Genomic DNA, 19425 nt, shown 5'->3' on the forward strand with positions numbered 1-19425 from the left:
GAAAGGTCGCTAGTTCGAATACCCGTGCCAACAAGGTGAATAATCTGTCGATGTGCCTATGAGCAAGGCACTTAACCCTAATTTCTCCAGGGTCACCATTGATAACGGCAGACCCTGGCCGTGACCCCACTCTCCGAGGGTGTCTCAGAGGGAGTGGGATATGAAAAAAACATATTTCCATTTCACACACATGTATAATACACACTTGTACATTTGTGAAATAGGACAAATATAAGCACCCACTAATGCTATTATAGAGTGCATTCGGAAAGTATTCAGACCACTTGACTTTTTCCACATTTTGTTACGTTACAGCCTTATTCTAAAATTGATTAAATTGTTTTTTTCCTTCATCAATTTTACCTCATCAATCTACACACCATAATGACAATTTTTGTTTTGTTTTGCAAAAAACGGAAATATCACATTTGCATAAGTATTCAGACCCTTTACGCTGCGATTTTTTTCTTTAAGGGGGTAGATCAGCTTAATATTTCAGATAGATTGTAACTTCCATCAATGTAATTGTCTGCATCACTTCCAATCCCCCATGTTTATATATATATATATATATATATATATATATATATATATATATATATATATATATATATATATATATATATATATATATATACAACATACATATATATATATACACATATACACATATACACATACATACATACACATACACATACATATATATATATATACACATACATACATACACATACATATATATATATATATATACACACATACATATACACATACATACATACATACACATACATATCCTTAAAAATATATATATATTCCCCTTTTTTACTTTCCAACCCCACCACCCTTTCCCTACTTAGAGTAAACTAGTGAACAACAATGCTTAGGCCTCTACTTCCAGCTTATACTTACTATCTACATTTTATGGACACAGTCAATTTTACAATAATTATATTTTGTTTGTTTTTTCTCCTGTACTACTTCTACTCTCAACCTCTCCCATCATTTTCATGATGTCCATCCGGTTTGCTTCTATATGCCATATCTTTCTAACTGTGCTCTTTCACAAAAGCTCCCAATCTACAAACTATATACAGTGGGGAAAAAAGTATTTAGTCAGCCACCAATTGTGCAAGTTCTCCCACTTAAAAAGATGAGAGAGGCCTGTAATTTTCATCATAGGTACATGTCAACTATGACAGACAAAATGAGAGAAAAAAATCCAGAAAATCACATTGTAGGATTTTTAATGAATTTATTTGCAAATTATGGTGGAAAATAAGTATTTGGTCAATAACAAAAGTTTCTCAATACTTTGTTATATACCCTTTGTTGGCAATGACACAGGTCAAACGTTTTCTGTAAGTCTTCACAAGGTTTTCACACACTATTGCTGGTATTTTGGCCCATTCCTCCATGCAGATCTCCTCTAGAGCAGTGATGTTTTGGGGCTGTCGCTGGGCAACACAGACTTTCAACTCCCTCCAAAGATTTTCTATGGGGTTGAGATCTGGAGACTGGCTAGGCCACTCCAGGACCTTGAAATGCTTCTTACGAAGCCACTCCTTCGTTGCCCGGGCGGTGTGTTTGGGATCATTGTCATGCTGAAAGACCCAGCCACATTTCATCTTCAATGCCCTTGCTGATGGAAGGAGGTTTTCACTCAAAATCTCACGATACATGGCCCCATTCATTCTTTCCTTTACACGGATCAGTCGTCCTGGTCCCTTTGCAGAAAAACAGCCCCAAAGCATGATGTTTCCACCCCCATGCTTCACAGTAGGTATGGTGTTCTTTGGATGCAACTCAGCATTCTTTGTCCTCCAAACACGACGAGTTGAGTTTTTACCAAAAAGTTCTATTTTGGTTTCATCTGACCATATGACATTCTCCCAATCCTCTTCTGGATCATCCAAATGCACTCTAGCAAACTTCAGATGGGACTGGACATGTACTGGCTTAAGCAGGGGGACACGTCTGGCACTGCAGGATTTGAGTCCCTGGCGGCGTAGTATGTTACTGATGGTAGGCTTTGTTATATTATTATTTATTATTACTTTGGTCCCAGCTCTCTGCAGGTCATTCACTAGGTCCCCCCGTGTGGTTCTGGGATTTTTGCTCACCGTTCTTGTGATCATTTTGACCCCACGGGGTGAGATCTTGCGTGGAGCCCCAGATCGAGGGAGATTATCAGTGGTCTTGTATGTCTTCCATTTCCAAATAATTGCTCCCACAGTTGATTTCTTCAAACCAAGCTGCTTACCTATTGCAGATTCAGTCTTCCCAGCCTGGTGCAGGTCTACAATTTTGTTTCTGGTGTCCTTTTCCAGCTCTTTGGTCTTGGCCATAGTGGAGTTTGGAGTGTGACTGTTTGAGGTTGTGGACAGATGTCTTTTATACTGATAACAAGTTCAAACAGGTGCCATTAATACAGGTAACGAGTGGAGGACAGAGGAGCCTCTTAAAGAAGAAGTTACAGGTCTGTGAGAGCCAGAAATCTTGCTTGTTTGTAGGTGACCAAATACTTATTTTCCACCATAATTTTCAAATAAATTCATTAAAAATCCTACAATGTGATTTTCTGGAGAAAAATTTTCTCAATTTGTCTGTCATAGTTGACGTGTACCTATGATGAAAATTACAGGCCTCTCATCTTTTTAAGTGGGAGAACTTGCACAATTGGTGGCTGACTAAATACTTTTTGTCCCCACTGTACTTATTATGGACACAGTATGCTTACATTATTAGTTATCTTGTATTCAGACCCTTTACTCAGTACTTTGTTGAAGCACCTTTGGCAGTGATTACAGCCTCGAGTCTTCTTGGGTATGATGCTACAAGCTTGGCACACCTGTATTTGGGGGGATTCTCCCATTCTTCTCTTCAGATCCTCTCAAACTCTGTCAGGTTGGATGGGGAGCGTCGCTGCACAGCTATTTCCAGGTCTCTCCATAGATGTTCGATTGGGTTCAAGTCCAGGCTCTGGCGGGGCCACTCAAGGACATTCAGAGACTTGTCCCGAAGCCACTCCTGCATTGTCTTGGCTGTGTGCTTAGGGTTGTTGTCCTGGTGGAAGGTGAACCTTCGCCCCAGTCTGAGGTCCTGAGCGCTCTGGAGCAGGTTTTCATCAAGGATCTCTCTGTACTTTGCTCCATTCATCTTTCCCTCGATCCTGACTGGTCTCCCAGTCCCTGCCGCTGAAAAAGATCCCCACAATATGATGCTGCCACCACCATGCTTCACCGTAGGGATGGTGCCAGGTTTCCTCCAGACGTGACACCTGGCATTCAGGCCAAATAGTTCAATCTTGGTTTGATCAGACCAGAGAATCTTGTTTCTCATGGTCTGAGAGTCCTTTAGGTGCCTTTTGGCAAACTCCAAGCGGGCTGTCATTTGCCTTTTACTGAGGAGTGGCTTCCGTCTGGCCACTCTACCATAAAGGCCTGATTGGTGGAGTGCTGCAGAGATAGTTGTCCTTCTGGAAGGTTCTCCCATCTCCACAGAGGAACTCTGGAGCTCTGTCAGAGTGACCATCGGGTTCTTGGTCACATCCCTGACCAAGGCCCTTCTCCCCCGATTGCTCAGTTTGGCTGGGTGGCCAGCTCTAGGAAGAGTCTTGGTGGTTCCAAACTTCTTCTATTTAAGAATGATGGAGGACACTGTGCTCTTGGGGACCTTCAATGCTGCAGAGACGTTTTGGTGGCCTTCCTCACATTTGTGCCTCGACACAATCCTGTCTCGGAGCTCTACGGACAATTCCTACGACGTCATGGCTTGGTTTTTGCTCTGACATGCACTGTCAGCTGTGGGACCTTATATAGACAGGTGAGTGCCTTTCCAAATCATGTCCAATCAATTTTGCATTCACCACAGGTGGACTCCAATCAAGTTGTAGAAACATTTCAAGGATGATAATTGGAAACAGGATGCACCTGAGCTCAATTTCGAGTCTCATAGTAAAGGGTCTGAATACTTATGTATTAGGTATTTCTGTTTTTAATTTTTTATAAATTAGCAAACATTTCAAAAAATCTGTTTTCACTTTGTCATTATGGGGTATTGTGTGTAGATTGATGAGGAAAACAATTAATTTAATCAATTTTAGAATAAGGCTGTAACGTAACAAAATACAACCCCCCCCCACCCCACACCCATGACTTGTACACAGTGTGTGTTTTGTGCGCTGTATGGTTGGACTGCTCTGCTGTTAGAGAGAGACAGGCTCCCCAGGGGTTGAGGAACCGTTCAGGGTTGAGTGCCGCTAACTGCCACCGTCCACAGCAACGTGTTTGATGAGAGCAGAGGTGACAGGGAGCAGCTCGACCGCTGTCACTCATAGAGCAACTGTAACAACAACGGCAACAAATAAAAAATGGACAGTCGTATGGTTAAGGGGCCAGAGCTGAGGGAACGGACATGTTAGGAATGAAATAGAGTTCCTGTAGCCTTCAGTTTTTGCCTCAGAAAACTACTGCTGTCTGTTTTTAAAGTTTATCCACAGGAGACCTATCTGAAGCAAATGTTAAATTAACATGCAATGTCTGGGTTTGTTTTAGATAGAACAGCTTGTTAGGCATAGTTTTTTTTGTCAAGTGTGCAGACGACATGGCAACCTCGGGCTAAAGTATCTAATTAATTAATGTGATTACGGAATGCATTAAAAAACCCTTTATCTTAGTCTCAGCCGTGCGACAATCTCCTAGCCCCCATCTTACCTCCGCTGGTCCGAAGAGCTTGTGTGTGTGTGTGTGTGTGTGGTTTGTTGTGTGTGTGTGTGTGTGTGTGTGTAACTGTGTGTGAAGTTTGTTTTCACACTGAATCTAATGAAACATGCTTCCTGCTCCGCGCGGCCCCTGTTGCCTTGGTCGCCTTGGCTGGCTGTCAGTCCGTGGAGTCAGTTGTGTGGAACTGCAGTCTGGATGTTTGTTCTGTCACACACACACACACACACACACACACACACACACACACATGTTAGTTCTGGTTCACGGCCTCCAGAAGAACCAACTGATGGGGAACTTGAGATTTTGACCCGATCAACTTTGACGTGTGGCTTGTTTTGTTTCCCGTTTTGGGGTTTTATGCAGAGAAAGGAAAGAGTGGATGACTGTGTGTATATTTGGGCTGGCTGTAGCATTTCAATTATCATTTCTCTCCCCTGTTGTAATCAATCAGGAAGTGACAACAATCACATGTACTGATTTCTCTATTTTATTTTCCCTGATTTCTTTACTTAATTTGTGTCTTGTTTTATTTGATTGATTGATTTATTTATTTCAATTAGATCAATCTTTACCCATTCCACAGTTACAATATATTTTATGACATTTACATTTGTAAGACACATAGAATCACATACCTATTTGATGTGTTCCTGATTGCTTGTTAATTGAAAATATGAACCAACAATGCAGTTTAGAATTCTCTGTTTTCTAGAGGCAGTCTGAATCATCATTGGGTCTATTTCAGCACCATAATCACACCTTCCATGAACGGCAACTGAGAAAGAAACAAATCATAATTTAGCTCTGCTTGGCCATGTGTTTTGCTTTGGCAGTCTGTCTCTTTATTCACACAGGCCAGATTTTTGGAGGCAAAATGTGTCTTGTCTAATAGCGATGGAAGTTGCAGAATTCACATTCGCCACCACCCGGGCCATTACGCACACGCACACGCGCACACACACACGCACACACACACGTTTTTTTGTTCTTCTATCCTTGTGCAAACCTAAAATTGATTTTCAATCAAAATCCCATTTTCCCTAACTCTAACCCTTACCCTAACCTTAACCCCTAATCCAACCCCTAAACCTAACTCCTAATCCTAACCACTAACCCCTAACCCTAATTAATCCTAACCCTAAACCTAACACCTGAGCTTAAAATAGCCCTTTTCCTCATAGGGACGTGGGAAATGGCCTCACGAGGGACTTGTTTTACAATCCTTGTGGGTCTTTGGGGGATTTTAGGTCCCCACAAGGATAGAAGAACCAACACACACACACACACACACACACACACAGCATATGTTTTGCTGTCCTTGTGGGGACCTAAAATGTATTTCCATTTCAAATCCTATTTCCCGTAGCCTAACCCTAACCCTGACCTTAAGCCCTAACCCTAACTCCTAACCCTAACCCTAATTCTTACCCTAGCCCTAATTGTAACCCTAACCCCTAAGCCTAACACAGCCTTTGTCCTCGTAGGGACCTGGAAAATGTCCCCGTAAGGGAGAATTTTCCTTGTTTTACTATCCTTGCAGGGACTTTGGGGGATTTCCGGTACCCACGAAGATGGTAATACAAGCCCACACACACCCACACAAACCCCCCAACCAACCCATCTCCATCTGACACAAGGAAGGATCCCACCAATCAGTGGATGCCTGTTTGCTGCCTGCCTGTCTGTCGGTCTACTGCCTGCCTGCCTACCTAGTTCCCACTGTTTCCTGTGGGGCCAACCGCACTGTAAAGAACACACACCAAAACCTGTGTGTGTGGTGTGGTTGTGTGTGTGTGTGTGTGTGTGTGTGTGTGTGTGTACATGTTCGAAACCAAACGTGTATGTTGTGACTGGGTGTTTGTCTCAGTTTGTGCATAATGCATGTTGTGTCCATTCACTGCCTTGCCTACACACACCACACCACACCACACCACACCCCAACTGTCTCCTTCCCAGTCTCTCCCAATGGAGCGAGACGCGCCCCAACAGGGAATGCTGCACCATCCCATCCTCCCACACTGCTTCCCCTCCCTCTTTCCTCGCAGAGTGCTTAGTAGTCGGAAGCTGATCCCGTAACTGCAGAGAGAGAGAGGGAGACAGACAGCGGGATTCGCCTGAATGATTTGTTTATGCCGTGCTGCACAGCTTTTGGGAAGCGAAACTCTCTCAGACGTGCACTCAGCACTAAAGTCTGGGTGGTTCCCTTTTTCTTTCTTTATTTCTCCTCTCTCTCTCTCTCTCTCTCTCCATCCCTCCCTCCTTGTCTATTAGGATTGACGGAGAGAGTCGGAGCACTCAGCACAGCAGTGTAGTCTAGCGCAGGGTAGTCTGGGTGGTTATGTCTTTCTTTCGTTCTCATCCTCACACGCTCTCTCCATCCCTCCTGGTGTGTTAAGGCTGATAGAGCCAGTCCCTCCAGTGAGTGTCTGTGTGAGTGGGGAAGGAAGTCACAGCAGTGTGCACTAGCCTGTAAGTCTGCTGCTGCTGCTGCTGATGATGATGATAGACTGTTGGGTAATAGGATACTGTAGTCACTGGGCTTCCTCATCTCATCTATCTGTGTGTGTGTGTGTGTGTGTGTGTCACCCACTGACCGTAACCAGGAGCTGACTGTACTTCCTAGAATACTGAGTGTCTGTTCTTTTTTTGGTATCTTTTCTTGTCTGTGATTGGTTGTTTGGTCTTTTCTAGTCTGTGATTGGTTGTTTTCTCCAGACCATGGGAGTCTCCTGTGGTTTCTTGTAAGGGTGCAACCTAAACATGTGTGTCAGACAGACCATTCTGTACAGTAGCTATATGCTTCAGGAGGCAGAAAAAGCAACATCTCATTTTCAGATGACAGGAAGAGTGCCTGGTGGAGGAGGTAGCTCCTTGAGTTACACAATGTTCATCTCCCTTCGGGGGGATGTCTGTTCCTGTCTCATCTACAGCAGCAGCATCAGTCTCTCTCTCTCTCTGTCTCTCTCACTCTCTCTCTCTGTGTACTCTCTGTTTAGTGTACTCTCTGTTTGGTGCCAGATACATAGTGCCCTATGGGCCCTGGTCAAAAGTAGTGCATTATATAGGGGATAGGGTGCCATTTGGAATGCAGACAATAATAAAACCATCTTCCATACTGTCTGCTCTGCAGCCCACCAGGCATTGTGCTCCATTGTTGACCTGAACACACATATGCCAAGCACACGTGGACTTAGTTGTTTGGCAAGGTGGGCATGGCTAGGCCCAGGCCCCAGAAGGGCAGAGCAGGCAGTTGAGTTGAGCTAAATGTGTTACTGCCTGGCAGGCAGCAGGGGAGGTGGGCAGGCAGGGGACGGGCAGGCTGGTGGTTTTCTAGTAGCAGACTGAGGCGGGTAGCAGGTAGTGGGTGCTGCCTGACATGAGGAGAGCCTTAGTCCGAGCCAGGCCTCTGCTGCAGATGTGCCCTGCACCTCGTGGGCACACTCCTCCGATTGTAGTAATTTGGACCTAATGCTGACAGGGGCCCTGTTTCATTGAAGAAATTGAGTTAGATTAGATAAGGGCTCATTTTGAGAGGCGATGTGAGGGACACCGCTGTACTCGTTTTGATTGTACCGTCCTGTATTGTTTGGGTGTCAGACAAGGAATCTCTTTAAATTCCTTGGTGTCAGGTAGCTAAATGGGTCCTAAACGGGTTTCCCATGTTCCCAGCAAGCTATGCTCCTCCTCCTCCTTGCTGTGGCTTGGGGTTTTGGGAATTCACTTACATGTGGGCATTGTAGCCCGGTCAATTATGTTTAAAATATGGCGCTTGTGACGTCATTATTGGTCCATGGGGACCAGTTTAATCACATTCCACCCCACACTGAATCGAGCAAAGAGGGGGCGGGGTGTGTGTGTGTGGAGGGGGCGGGGTGTGTGTGGGGGGGGCAGCGTGCAATGAGGAGTAGGATTCCTGGTTGTCATGTTAGGGCCAACGATGAGACTCGTTCTAGGCCCACGGCTCTGCAGCTTAATTGACATGCATCCTGCCCACACCAGCCCCTTCCACTACCAATCTGATCCCCAGATATAATCACGTTGCCTGGATCAAAGTTTGACATGAGGGTCCTCTACCTGGAGACACTCTGTCTGCATCCCAAATGGCACCCAAAAGTAGTGCACTAAATAAGGAATAGGGTGCCATTTGGGACGCAGCCTCTATTCGTGGGCTGCTGACTGGGCTCATCCTCATCATATCAACCTTGGTTTCTTCCTCTCCTTTACTTTGTCCTTTTCTTTGAATTTCCTTTCTCTGATCCTTTTATTTGCATCACCGTGTTTCCTGAAGTGCCGTATTAGGTTAAAGAACGTTGTGTGGAGGAGGAAAGAAGAAGACTGAGAAAGAGAGGGAGAAGGAGGAGAGGGAGAGAGAGGGGGGCAAAGGGAAGGAGGGAAAGGGAGAAAGAGAGGAAGAGCAGGAGGTAAAGGGAATAGAGGGAGGCAAAGGCAGAGAGAAATGCGAGGAGAGAGATTTGAGTGAGTGAAAGGTAAAACCGAGTGAGAGGTACTGTAAAGGGAGTAAAATAGGGAGAGAGAGGGGTTAAAGGGAGATGGAGAGAGGGAGGGGAGAGGTAAAGAAATAGGAGGTACAAAGAGAGGGAGGTAGGGTGAAAGAAAGAGGTAAAAGAGAGGGATAGAGAGGGAAGCCACTTGAGGATCAGAAGCCATCCATCACACCTCTGCAGCTGATCCATCTGCCCTGTAGCAGCTCTGCCCCCCAGGATACAGAATTGCAATTCGAATTTGAGTTAATGGAAATAGAATGCATTAGTTTAACCCTCAAGTTGACCATAAAGCCTTAAAAAGAACAAACAAATTAAATGGTTGGTGGAAAAATAATTGGCTATTCTAAGCACAAAGGTTAAAAGAGTATATGAACATTGTTTCCAGATAAAAGTGATTCATTTTTTGGTATCTGGAAGTGTGACCTGGCAGATTCAATGAAACTTTCATGTTCTATGACTGAGCAGAATTTATTTGAATTGCACTGTCACTCAAACTAAAATTCTAATTCTACATCCTGTGGGGGTGTGGACAGTTCAATTTGAATTTCAACTCATGAGTTGAATGAGTTGAATGGGAATCAATTCTGAATTTATCACAACCATGACACACACACACACACACACGTTGGTATTACTATCCAAGTGGTGACCAAAAAATTTATTCCCATTCAAAATCCTATTTTCCCTAAACCTTAACCTAACCCTAACCTTTAACCCCTAACCCTAAACCTAACCCTAATTCTAACCCTAATTGTAACCCTAATCCTAAATCTAACCCCTAAGCCTAAAATAGCCTTTTTCCTTTTGGGGACCGGCGAAATGTCCCCACTTTTTTTCTTCTCCTTGTTTTACTATCCGTGAGGAGTTTTGGATCCCAAAATGATAGTAAAGTTATACCACACACACTGTAGATACGTTATACTGGGTGTTATGTTCCAGTGTTACTGCTTGAATATATGTGGTGAAAGCAGCTGTCTAAGTTAATTATTAACAAATAAAAATTAAATAATGAATCTATGAAAGGATAACCAAAGGGTGGGATAGGCTACTACAGACTGCCTAGGTTGGTGCAGTGCCTTGTGTCAAATGGAAAACAGCTGCATTGAACTGATTTATAGTCTCTGCTTTCTACTGGCTTCACTGTGTCTTGTATGAACGCATCTTATAAACTTCAGATTTCTCTGTTTTCCTTAAACCTGCAGTCAACAGCAGTCCAGTTACTGGCAACCATAACATAGCTTAATGAGTTCAATACCCTAAAACAATGTTGACCCTCCCTCTGTTTAAATTCCAGTAAGGCATGTGTCCCAAATGGCACCCCATTCCCTATATAGTGCACTAGTTTTAGAGGGCTCTGTTCAAAAGCAGTGCACTATATAGAGAATAGGGTTCCATTTGGGACACAGCCCATGTTACAGATGATTGTGCTCTGTTCATCGTCACTGGCAACATAAATGCAGTGTTTATTTTTTATGTTTTATTATATTTTATTAATCATGTAGAAATTGTATGATTAACGTCTCTCTACTGTCTCCCTCTCGTGAAACACATAGCTGTTTGGCTGTCATCCCGACCATGTCAAACATCACATCATAAAAGGCTCTTCTGAAAGCCTGTGTTGTTCACCATGGTTCAGAGACTGTGTTGTTCACCACGGTTCAGAGGCTATGTTGTTTCACCACGGTTCAGAGGCTGTGTTGTTTCACCACGGTTCAGAGGATGTGTTGTTTCACCACGGTTCAGAGGATGTGTTGTTTCACCACGGTTCAGAGGATGTGTTGTTTCACCATGGTTCAGAGGCTGTGTTCACCATGGTTCAGTGGCTGTGTTTCACCACAGTTCAGAGGCTGTGTTGTTTCACCACGGTTCAGAGGCTGTGTTGTTTCACCACGGTTCAGAGGCTGTGTTGTTTCACCACGGTTCAGAGACTGTGTTGTTTCACCACGGTTCAGAGGATGTGTTGTTTCACTACGGTTCAGAGGATGTGTTGTTTCACCATGGTTCAGAGGATGTGTTGTTTCACCACGGTTCAGAGGATGTGTTGTTTCACCACGGTTCAGAGGATGTGTTGTTTCACCACGGTTCAGAGGATGTGTTGTTTCACCACGGTTCAGAGGATGTGTTGTTTCACAACGGTTCAGAGGTTGTGTTGTTTCACCACGGTTCAGAGGCTGTGTTGTTTCACCACGGTTCAGAGGCTGTGTTGTTTCACCACGGTTCAGAGGCTGTGTTGTTTCACCACGGTTCAGAGGCTGTGTTGTTTCACCACGGTTCAGAGGCTGTGTTGTTTCACCACGGTTCAGAGGCTGTGTTGTTCACCACGGTTCAGAGACTGTGTTGTTCCCCACATTTCAAAGGCTGTGTTGTTCACCACTGTTCAGAGGCTGTGTACACTCAGTACTGGGCGTAGTGTATTTAAGTTAATGGGTGTCTGTCAGCAAGAAGTTGTTATTGTGTGTGTGTGTATGTGTGTGTGTGTGTGGTAGGTGTAATCTGATCTATGGCGAATGCTCTCCCTAGTCTCATACCCCATATTACCACTCAGATTGTTCTGTTGTAGTAGTAATCAGTGAAGATTAGATTGCCAGTGTGGTCTAACGCATTACATATACAAACAATAAAGCATAGTAGTAAAAGTCTACCCTCAAATCCCCCTGTATTTATTATTATTTCAAATTAGGTTGCAATAATATAATTTGTGGTATGCTTTAGGGAGCTTTGGGGGGTAGTTATAGTGAATGCCTGGTAGGCAATGTGGTTCTATGAACTGAAGCTGAGGGAAGTGTGTGTGTGTGTGTGTGTGTGTGTCGGAGGGATTCTGTTACTCTGTGGTTACTGATCCTGTCACTGGAGGCGTACCAACCAGGCCTCAGTGCCAAGAACATGCAGTCAGTCTGTATCTCCTGTCAGAGGGTGATCTCAGTTCACACACTCATTCATTCACACACACACACACACACACACCGTATGCACATACATGTGCCACAACATGCTCCCAAATAGTCAGGCAGGGAGGCAGCGCTGGGATGGGGACACTGCATTATGTAATCTGTGGCGTAGAGACGCAGAGAGCGAGAGACGCAGAGAGCGAGAGACGCAGAGAGACAGAGACGCAGAGAGACAGAGACGCAGAGAGACAGAGAGAGAGACAGACAGATTGCTCAGTTTGGCCGGGCGACCAGCTCTAGGAAGAGTCTTGGTGGTTCCAAACTTCTTCCATTTAAGAATGATGGAGGCCATTGTGTTCTTGGGGACCTTCAATGCTGCAGAAATGTTTTGGTACCCTTCCCCAGATCTGTGCCTCGACGTAATCCCGTCTCGGAGCTCTACGGACAATTCCTTCGACCTCATGGCTTGGTTTTTGCTCTGACATACACTGTCAACTGTGGGACCTTATAGAGACAGGTGTGTGTGTGCCTTTCCAAATCATGCCCAATCAATTGAATTTACCACAGGTGGACTCCAATCAAGTTGTAGAAACATCTCAAGGATGATCAATGGAAACAGCATGTACCTGAGTTCAATTTCAAGTCTCATGTAAATAAGGTATTTCTGTTTTTTATTTTTTTATCAATTTGCAAAAATGTCTAAAAAAACTGTTTTCGCTTGTTCATTATGGGGTATTGTGTGTAGATTGATGAGGAAAAAATTGAATAAGGCTGTAACGTAACAAAATGTGGAAAAAGGGAAGGGGTCTGAATACTTCCCGAATGCACTGTATGTGTAACCTCCTACATAGTCGATATGTAGCATATTAGACCTGCGGGAGTGTGGGTGGTGACGATGACAAAGTATGCAGCCCAAATGGCACCCTATTCCCTTTATAGTGCATTACAGTGCCTTCAGAAAGTATTCATACCCCTTATTCCACATGTTGTTGTGTTACAGCCTGAATTCAAAATTGATTAAATAGATGTTTTTGTTATCACCCATCTGCACACAATACCACATAATGACCAAGTGAAAACATGTTGTTGTTCTTTTGTGCAAATTTATTGAAAATGAAATACAGAAATATCTCTATTTATGTAAGTATTCACACCCCTGAGTAAATACGTGTTAGAAACACCTTTGGGAGCGATTACAGCTGTGAGTCTTTTTGGGTAAGTCTCTAAGAGCTTTGCACACCTTGATTGTACAATATTTGCCCATTATTCTTAAAAAAATTATTTAAGCTCTGTAAATTGGTTGTTGGTCATTGCTAGAGAAACATTTTCAGGTCTTGCCATAGATTTTCATGCATATTTAAGTCAGAACTGTAACTCGGCCACTCAGGAACATTCACTGTCTTCTTGGTAAGCAACTAGATTTGGCCTTGTGTTTTAGGTTATTGTCCTGCTGAAAGGTGAATTCATCTCACAGTGTCTGGTGGAAAGCAAACTGAACCAAGTTTTCCTCTAGGATTTTGCGTGTGCTTAGCTCCATTCCATTTCTTTTTTATCCTGAAAAACTCCCCAGCCCATAACATGATGCAGCCACCACTATGCTTGAAAATATGGAGAGTGGTACTCAGTAATGTGCTGTATTGGATTTGACCCAAACATAACACTTTGTATTCAGGACAAAAAGTAAATTGCTTTGCCAATTTTTTTGCAGTATTACTTTAGTGCCTTGTTGCAAACAGGAATATTTTTATTCTGTACAGGCTTCCTTCTTTTCACTCTGTCAGTTAGGTTTTCAGTAACCGTTTACTTGACACCCAGCATCATAAGACGTTTTGACACGGTTATAACCATGTCATAATGTGTCATAACATCTGACATAACTTGTCATAACCTGTCATAATATGGTCATAACACTGTCATGACACATTTATTTTCCCTTATATTTAGACCTGTTGTCACATATATTGCATTATTTTATGGCTGGTTATGACACCTACATAAGAATGTCAAAACCCACTAAACCTATTGTACCGTGGTAGTTATTTTATGGCTGGTTATGACACCTACACAAGAGTGTGTCAAAATCCACAAAACCTACCACACAAGGCAAAACATTCCATTACACCTTAGCCTACTTGTTAACAGTATGTTTATGTTATATATATATTTTTGAAATTGACCATATTAAATTATAATTGTAATTGCGCACACATTGATGTCATACATGCACCTACGCCAATGCTCTGTTTCTGATGACTGCAATTAATGCAGGAGCAGATTTCAAGAGCAGGACAAGACGCCCTCTTTTTGACTGATGACTGACAAAAAGATGGAGGAAGAGAAGTGTTTTCAATTAAATCATCAACCAATTAGTAGGCAATGTCTACTCATAACTGGTTAAAATCACAAGATGCACACTGATGATGTCATTGGAAATACTTACTGTATCTTCCTTCCTCTATATTTTTTACTAAAAAACATAGAAACGTGCCATTTTCACATATGTTGATGCTCAAATGGATATTCATTGTCTACTTCTTTTTTTTTTTTTACCCATCTACCAATAGTAGTCCTTCTTTGCGAGGCATTTGAAAACCTCCTTGGTCTTTGTGGTTGAATCTGTGTTTAAAATTCACTGCTTTACTGAGGGACCTTACAGATAATTGTATGTGTGGGGTACAGAGATGAGGTAGTCATTCAGAAATCATGTTAAACACTATTAATGAATTTTAAATTCGGGCTGTAGCACAACAAAATGTGGAAAAAGTCAAGGGTGTGAATACTTTCTGAAAGCACTGTATATAGGGATTAGCATGCCATTTGGGACAAAGACATACAGTATAAAAGGTCTAATTGAGATGGATGGATACACAGCCCAATGGGTTGTGTTGTGACGTAGCCTAGGTTGTGCTTGATTTTATCAATACATAGATCCTCATGGAATTCCTTCAGTTTCTTAAGGGTACTTAGAATTACATTATCACTGCGTTGATTTGTTTAGCTCATTTCCCCCTAACATTTATTATGCATATTCTGTGGAATTGAGGCATTTTAAGAGCTCTCAACACTTTGTGTCCCAATTAGCACCTTATTCCCTATAGTGCACTAATTTGGGAAATGGCCCATAGGGCTCTTGTCAAAAGTAGTGCACTAAATTGGGAATAGGGTGCCATTTGAGACAATACCTATGTGTACTAGCCCTAAGTGCTGTTCTCATAATGATGGTTTCCGTAATACTCTGGTGTTCTCCCAAACCATGGAAGAATGTCTGGTTCTTATTAGAATAAAAAACCTCTCCATCCCACAATACCAGTTTGGGAAGCATCCCCAGGATCATTAGTTATTTTCTACAATCCTATAGTGTGGATAATAATCAGCCTCTTACTTCTGTGGTTTGTTTCTTTGTGCTGAAAACCAACGGGTATCCTTCCTTTCTTGTGTTGCAGATAAAATCGAAGAAGCACAGAATGAACTGAAAGAAACCAAAGCCAGCGCACAGAAAGGTATGATTTCTAATTGATGAGTAACGATCAAAGGGAATTAATGGAATGCTTTCACTTACAACATATGCTAGTTAGCTAAGTGTATGCTGTGGGGAATTTATGTAACTGTTCATACTCACAGTAACCCAGTGTTTTGTAAAGAACGTACTGTGCCATTTTACGTACTGCTGCAATTGCCGGTGTTCTGTGGTAAATGCTGTAAGTGTCTTTTTGAGCTCTTAATAGGAAAAAGTATTGGTCCTTTGTGCGGTGTGTCAGTGGAGTCCAGTCATTACATTATGGAGATTACATTTTTAACGCAGGAGAAACTGCCTGGATGTTTTCCGTCTGCCTTTCCTCAGGCAGTCAGTGGTTGCGTCTGAAATGGCAACCTATTCCCTATATAGTACACTACTTGAGGTAGCTTAAGTCAACCCTAAAGACGTATGATAATACTGATGTATACATCAGTCAATTCAAAATGTTCTTGTTTTTTGTATGATACATGCAAGGAACATTTTAATTGGTCAATCACAGTAGCTCATGAGGTGGAATAAGGCGAAGGCTTTGTTTTTGAAAGGGGTTATGTGAACTGTAAAAAGACAGAGAGCTGTACAGAAGGGTATCCTATGAAGCAAGCTAGATCTACTCAGTGTTTTCTAAAGCTAACCAGCTTCAGTTAGCTTCACATTCCAGCTCAGGCTTCATCTGTACTCAGCGGTGGATATTGCTCGTCCGCCTGCCGCTAAGTTTAGCAGGAGTGTAACTGCACGTGCATGTCACACATGGCTAGTCGAACACCAAACTCTTCATGGAGACAATGCTGAAACATCAATCCATGGGCAAGTCATTGCCACATTTTCATTTGTGTCGAAATCTAAAAGAAAGAAAAGTTATCTTGCAAATTTAGCAGGGTATGGTGTGAAATAGACTTTTAGAAGTGCCATCTTTATTTTATTACTTAAAGTTAATGTCATTTTTCGTTGTGCCTATCAATGCACAAGCACCTTTTTCCAACTCCTATTGCACCTTCTATCTGTGGAACAGCTTGTTGCGTAGTGGCCATAGACATACAGTGCCTTCAGAAAGTAGTCACACCCCTTGACTTTTTCCACATTTTGTTGTGTTACAAAGTGGGATTAAAATGGATGATCTACACAAAATACTCTGTAATATCAAAGTGGAAGAAAATTTTGAAAAAAATATATATATTAGGAGGTTGAATACTTATCTTGATTAGATAAGTATTCAACCCACTAAGTCAATACATGTTAGAATCACCTTTGGTAGTGATTACAGATGTGAGTCTTTCAAAGTACAGAGAGGTCCTTGATGAAAACCTGCTCCAGAGTGCTCAGAACCTCACACTGGGGCAAAGGTTCACCTTCAAACAGGACAACAACCCTAAACACACAGCCAAGACCATGCAGGAGTGGCTTCGGGACAAGTCTCTGAACGTCCTTGAGTGGCCCAGCCAGAGCCTGGACTTGAACCCGATCGAACATCTCTGAAGAGACATGAAAGTAGCTGTGCAGCGACGCTCCCCATCCAACCTGACAGAGCTTGAGAGGATCTGCAGAGAAGAATGGGAGAAACTCCCCAAATACAGGTGTGCCAATGTCACGCCCTGGCTCTAGGGACTCTTTTAAGTTGAGCCAGGGTGTGTAGAGTTTATGTTTTGTGCTCGTTGTGTCTAGTCTAGTTTTGTATATCTATGTTGGCCAGAGTGGTTCTCAATCAGAGGCAACGAGTATCAGCTGTTGCTGGTTGTCTCTGATTGGGAACCATATTTAGTCAGGTGGTTTTCCCACAGTGTTTGTGGGATCTTGTTCCGTGTTGGTTTGTGTTTTGCACCTGTGGACGTCACGTATCGATTTGTTGTTTTGTTCGTGTATCATTTAATAAATAAGTATGTTCACCTTCCACGCTGCGCCTTGGTCCTCTATATCCGACGATCGTGACAGCCAAGCTTGTAGCGTCATACCCAAGAAGACTTGAGTCTGTAATTGCTGCCAAAGGTGCTTCAACAAAGTACAGAGTAAAGGGTCTGAATACTTATTTAAATGTAATATCAGTTTCTTATTTTTTATAAATGTTCAAAAATGTCTAAAAACCTGTTTTTGCTTTGTCATTATGGGGTATTGCGTGTAGATTGATGAGGGGAAAAAACAAAAAACGTTTTAATCCATTTTAGAACATAACGTAACAAAATGTGGAAAAAGGCAAGGGGTCTGAATACTTTCCGAATGCGCTCCATGTCTATGGTTGGTTTGCAGCTGTCAGTTTGCCTTTAGCAAATTTCTAAATACAATCGCGCTAAAAACATGCAGTTTGGAAAGCAAATGCTGTCATTACTAAACGTGTAATGTGATATGTGTTTTAACATGACCATTTCTTTACACAGAAACAAACATTTGATTAGTAAAATATTTATTCAGTCAAATGAAGGGGATGATGACACAATCTTTGCAACAGGGAGGGTATTTGATTTCATTGGCCCTCAACTCGTGGCTCAGACATAAATGGTCCAAACACACCAACACAGTCGTGAAGAGGGCACGACAATGCCTATTCCCCCCCAGGAGGCTGAAAAGACTTGGCATGGGAGCTCAGATCCTCAAAAAGTTCTACAGCTGCACCATCGAGAGCATACTGACTGGTTGCATCACCGCTTGGTATGGCAAATGCTCTGCATCCGACCTCAAGGTGCTACAGAGGGTAGTCCGTACGGCCCAGTACATCACTGGGGCCGAGCTACCTGCCATCCAGGACCTCTATACCAGGCAGTGGCAAAGGAAGGCACTAAAAATGGTCAAAGACTCCAGCCACCGTAGTCATAAACTTTTCTCTCTGCTATGGCCCGGCAAGCGGTATCTGAGCGCCAAGTCTGGGACCAAAACGCTCCTTAACAGCTTCTACCCCCAAGCCATAAGACTGCTGAACAGTTAATCAAATGGCTACCCGGACTATTTGCATTGACCCCCTTATTTTATTATTATTTATTATATACTTTTTTATTATAATCTCTTGCACAGGCTCGATGTACACTCACTGGACTCTAACCACACACACATTCCTTCACACTCTTCACATACTCTGCTGCTACTCTCTGTTTATTACCTATGCATAGTCACTTTACCCCTACCTACATATACATATTACCTCTACTACCTCGTATCCCTGCACATTGACTCGGTATCGGTACCCCTTGTTTATATCCTCGTTATTGTTATTTTATTGTGTTACTATTTTTCCTTTAGTTTATTTAGCAATTTTGTATTATTTTTTTTAAGCTGCATTGTTGGTTAAGGGCTCGTAAGCATTTCACTGTAAGTCTACACATGTTATATTCAGCGCATGTAATAAATACAATTTGATTTGATTTGAAATTGAGTTATTCCTGAGTTAACCTGCCCTGGAGCAGGTTAGTTCTGAAGGATTCGTTGCCATTCGTAGGATTCCTCTCTGGTCAGATGGTCCTATGGGCCAGTGCACTATATAGGGCAGTAGTTTTCAAGCGGTGTGCCGCAGAACTTTTCCTAATCTAGATTTTTAAAATGTAACACTCACTTATAAACGTAACCTGTGGAATGAATGTGACATTTTGATTTGGGAGCACCAGTCCCGCTAGAAAGAATATCACTCAGATAATACATTGAATGGCACAAATGGTTACATCTGTATAGATGATTTGTAGTATGTACCAGGTGAGAGGGAGGTCATCACCACTAAATAAATTCATAGGGACATTTGGGGGAAGTTTTAGGTGCAGAATATTTATCCCATCAATGTGTGCCACGGTTAAAAAAAGGTTGGGAGCCACTGG

The 19425-nt window shown here is 42.6% G+C and overlaps 1 protein-coding gene across 1 annotated transcript in view; it reads left to right on the forward strand.

The window, feature by feature from the left end:
* The window catches only part of LOC121571872 (zinc finger protein 40-like), a 57249-nt gene that overhangs the window by 14928 nt on the left and 22896 nt on the right, over positions 1–19425 (forward strand). The window contains 1 exon segment of the mRNA XM_041883639.2: positions 15564–15620. Within this exon segment, the coding sequence (XP_041739573.2) occupies positions 15564–15620 (57 nt within the window).

The sequence above is a fragment of the Coregonus clupeaformis genome, chromosome 8, assembly GCF_020615455.1.
Source record: "Coregonus clupeaformis isolate EN_2021a chromosome 8, ASM2061545v1, whole genome shotgun sequence".
Classification (NCBI taxonomy): Eukaryota; Metazoa; Chordata; class Actinopteri; order Salmoniformes; family Salmonidae; genus Coregonus; species Coregonus clupeaformis.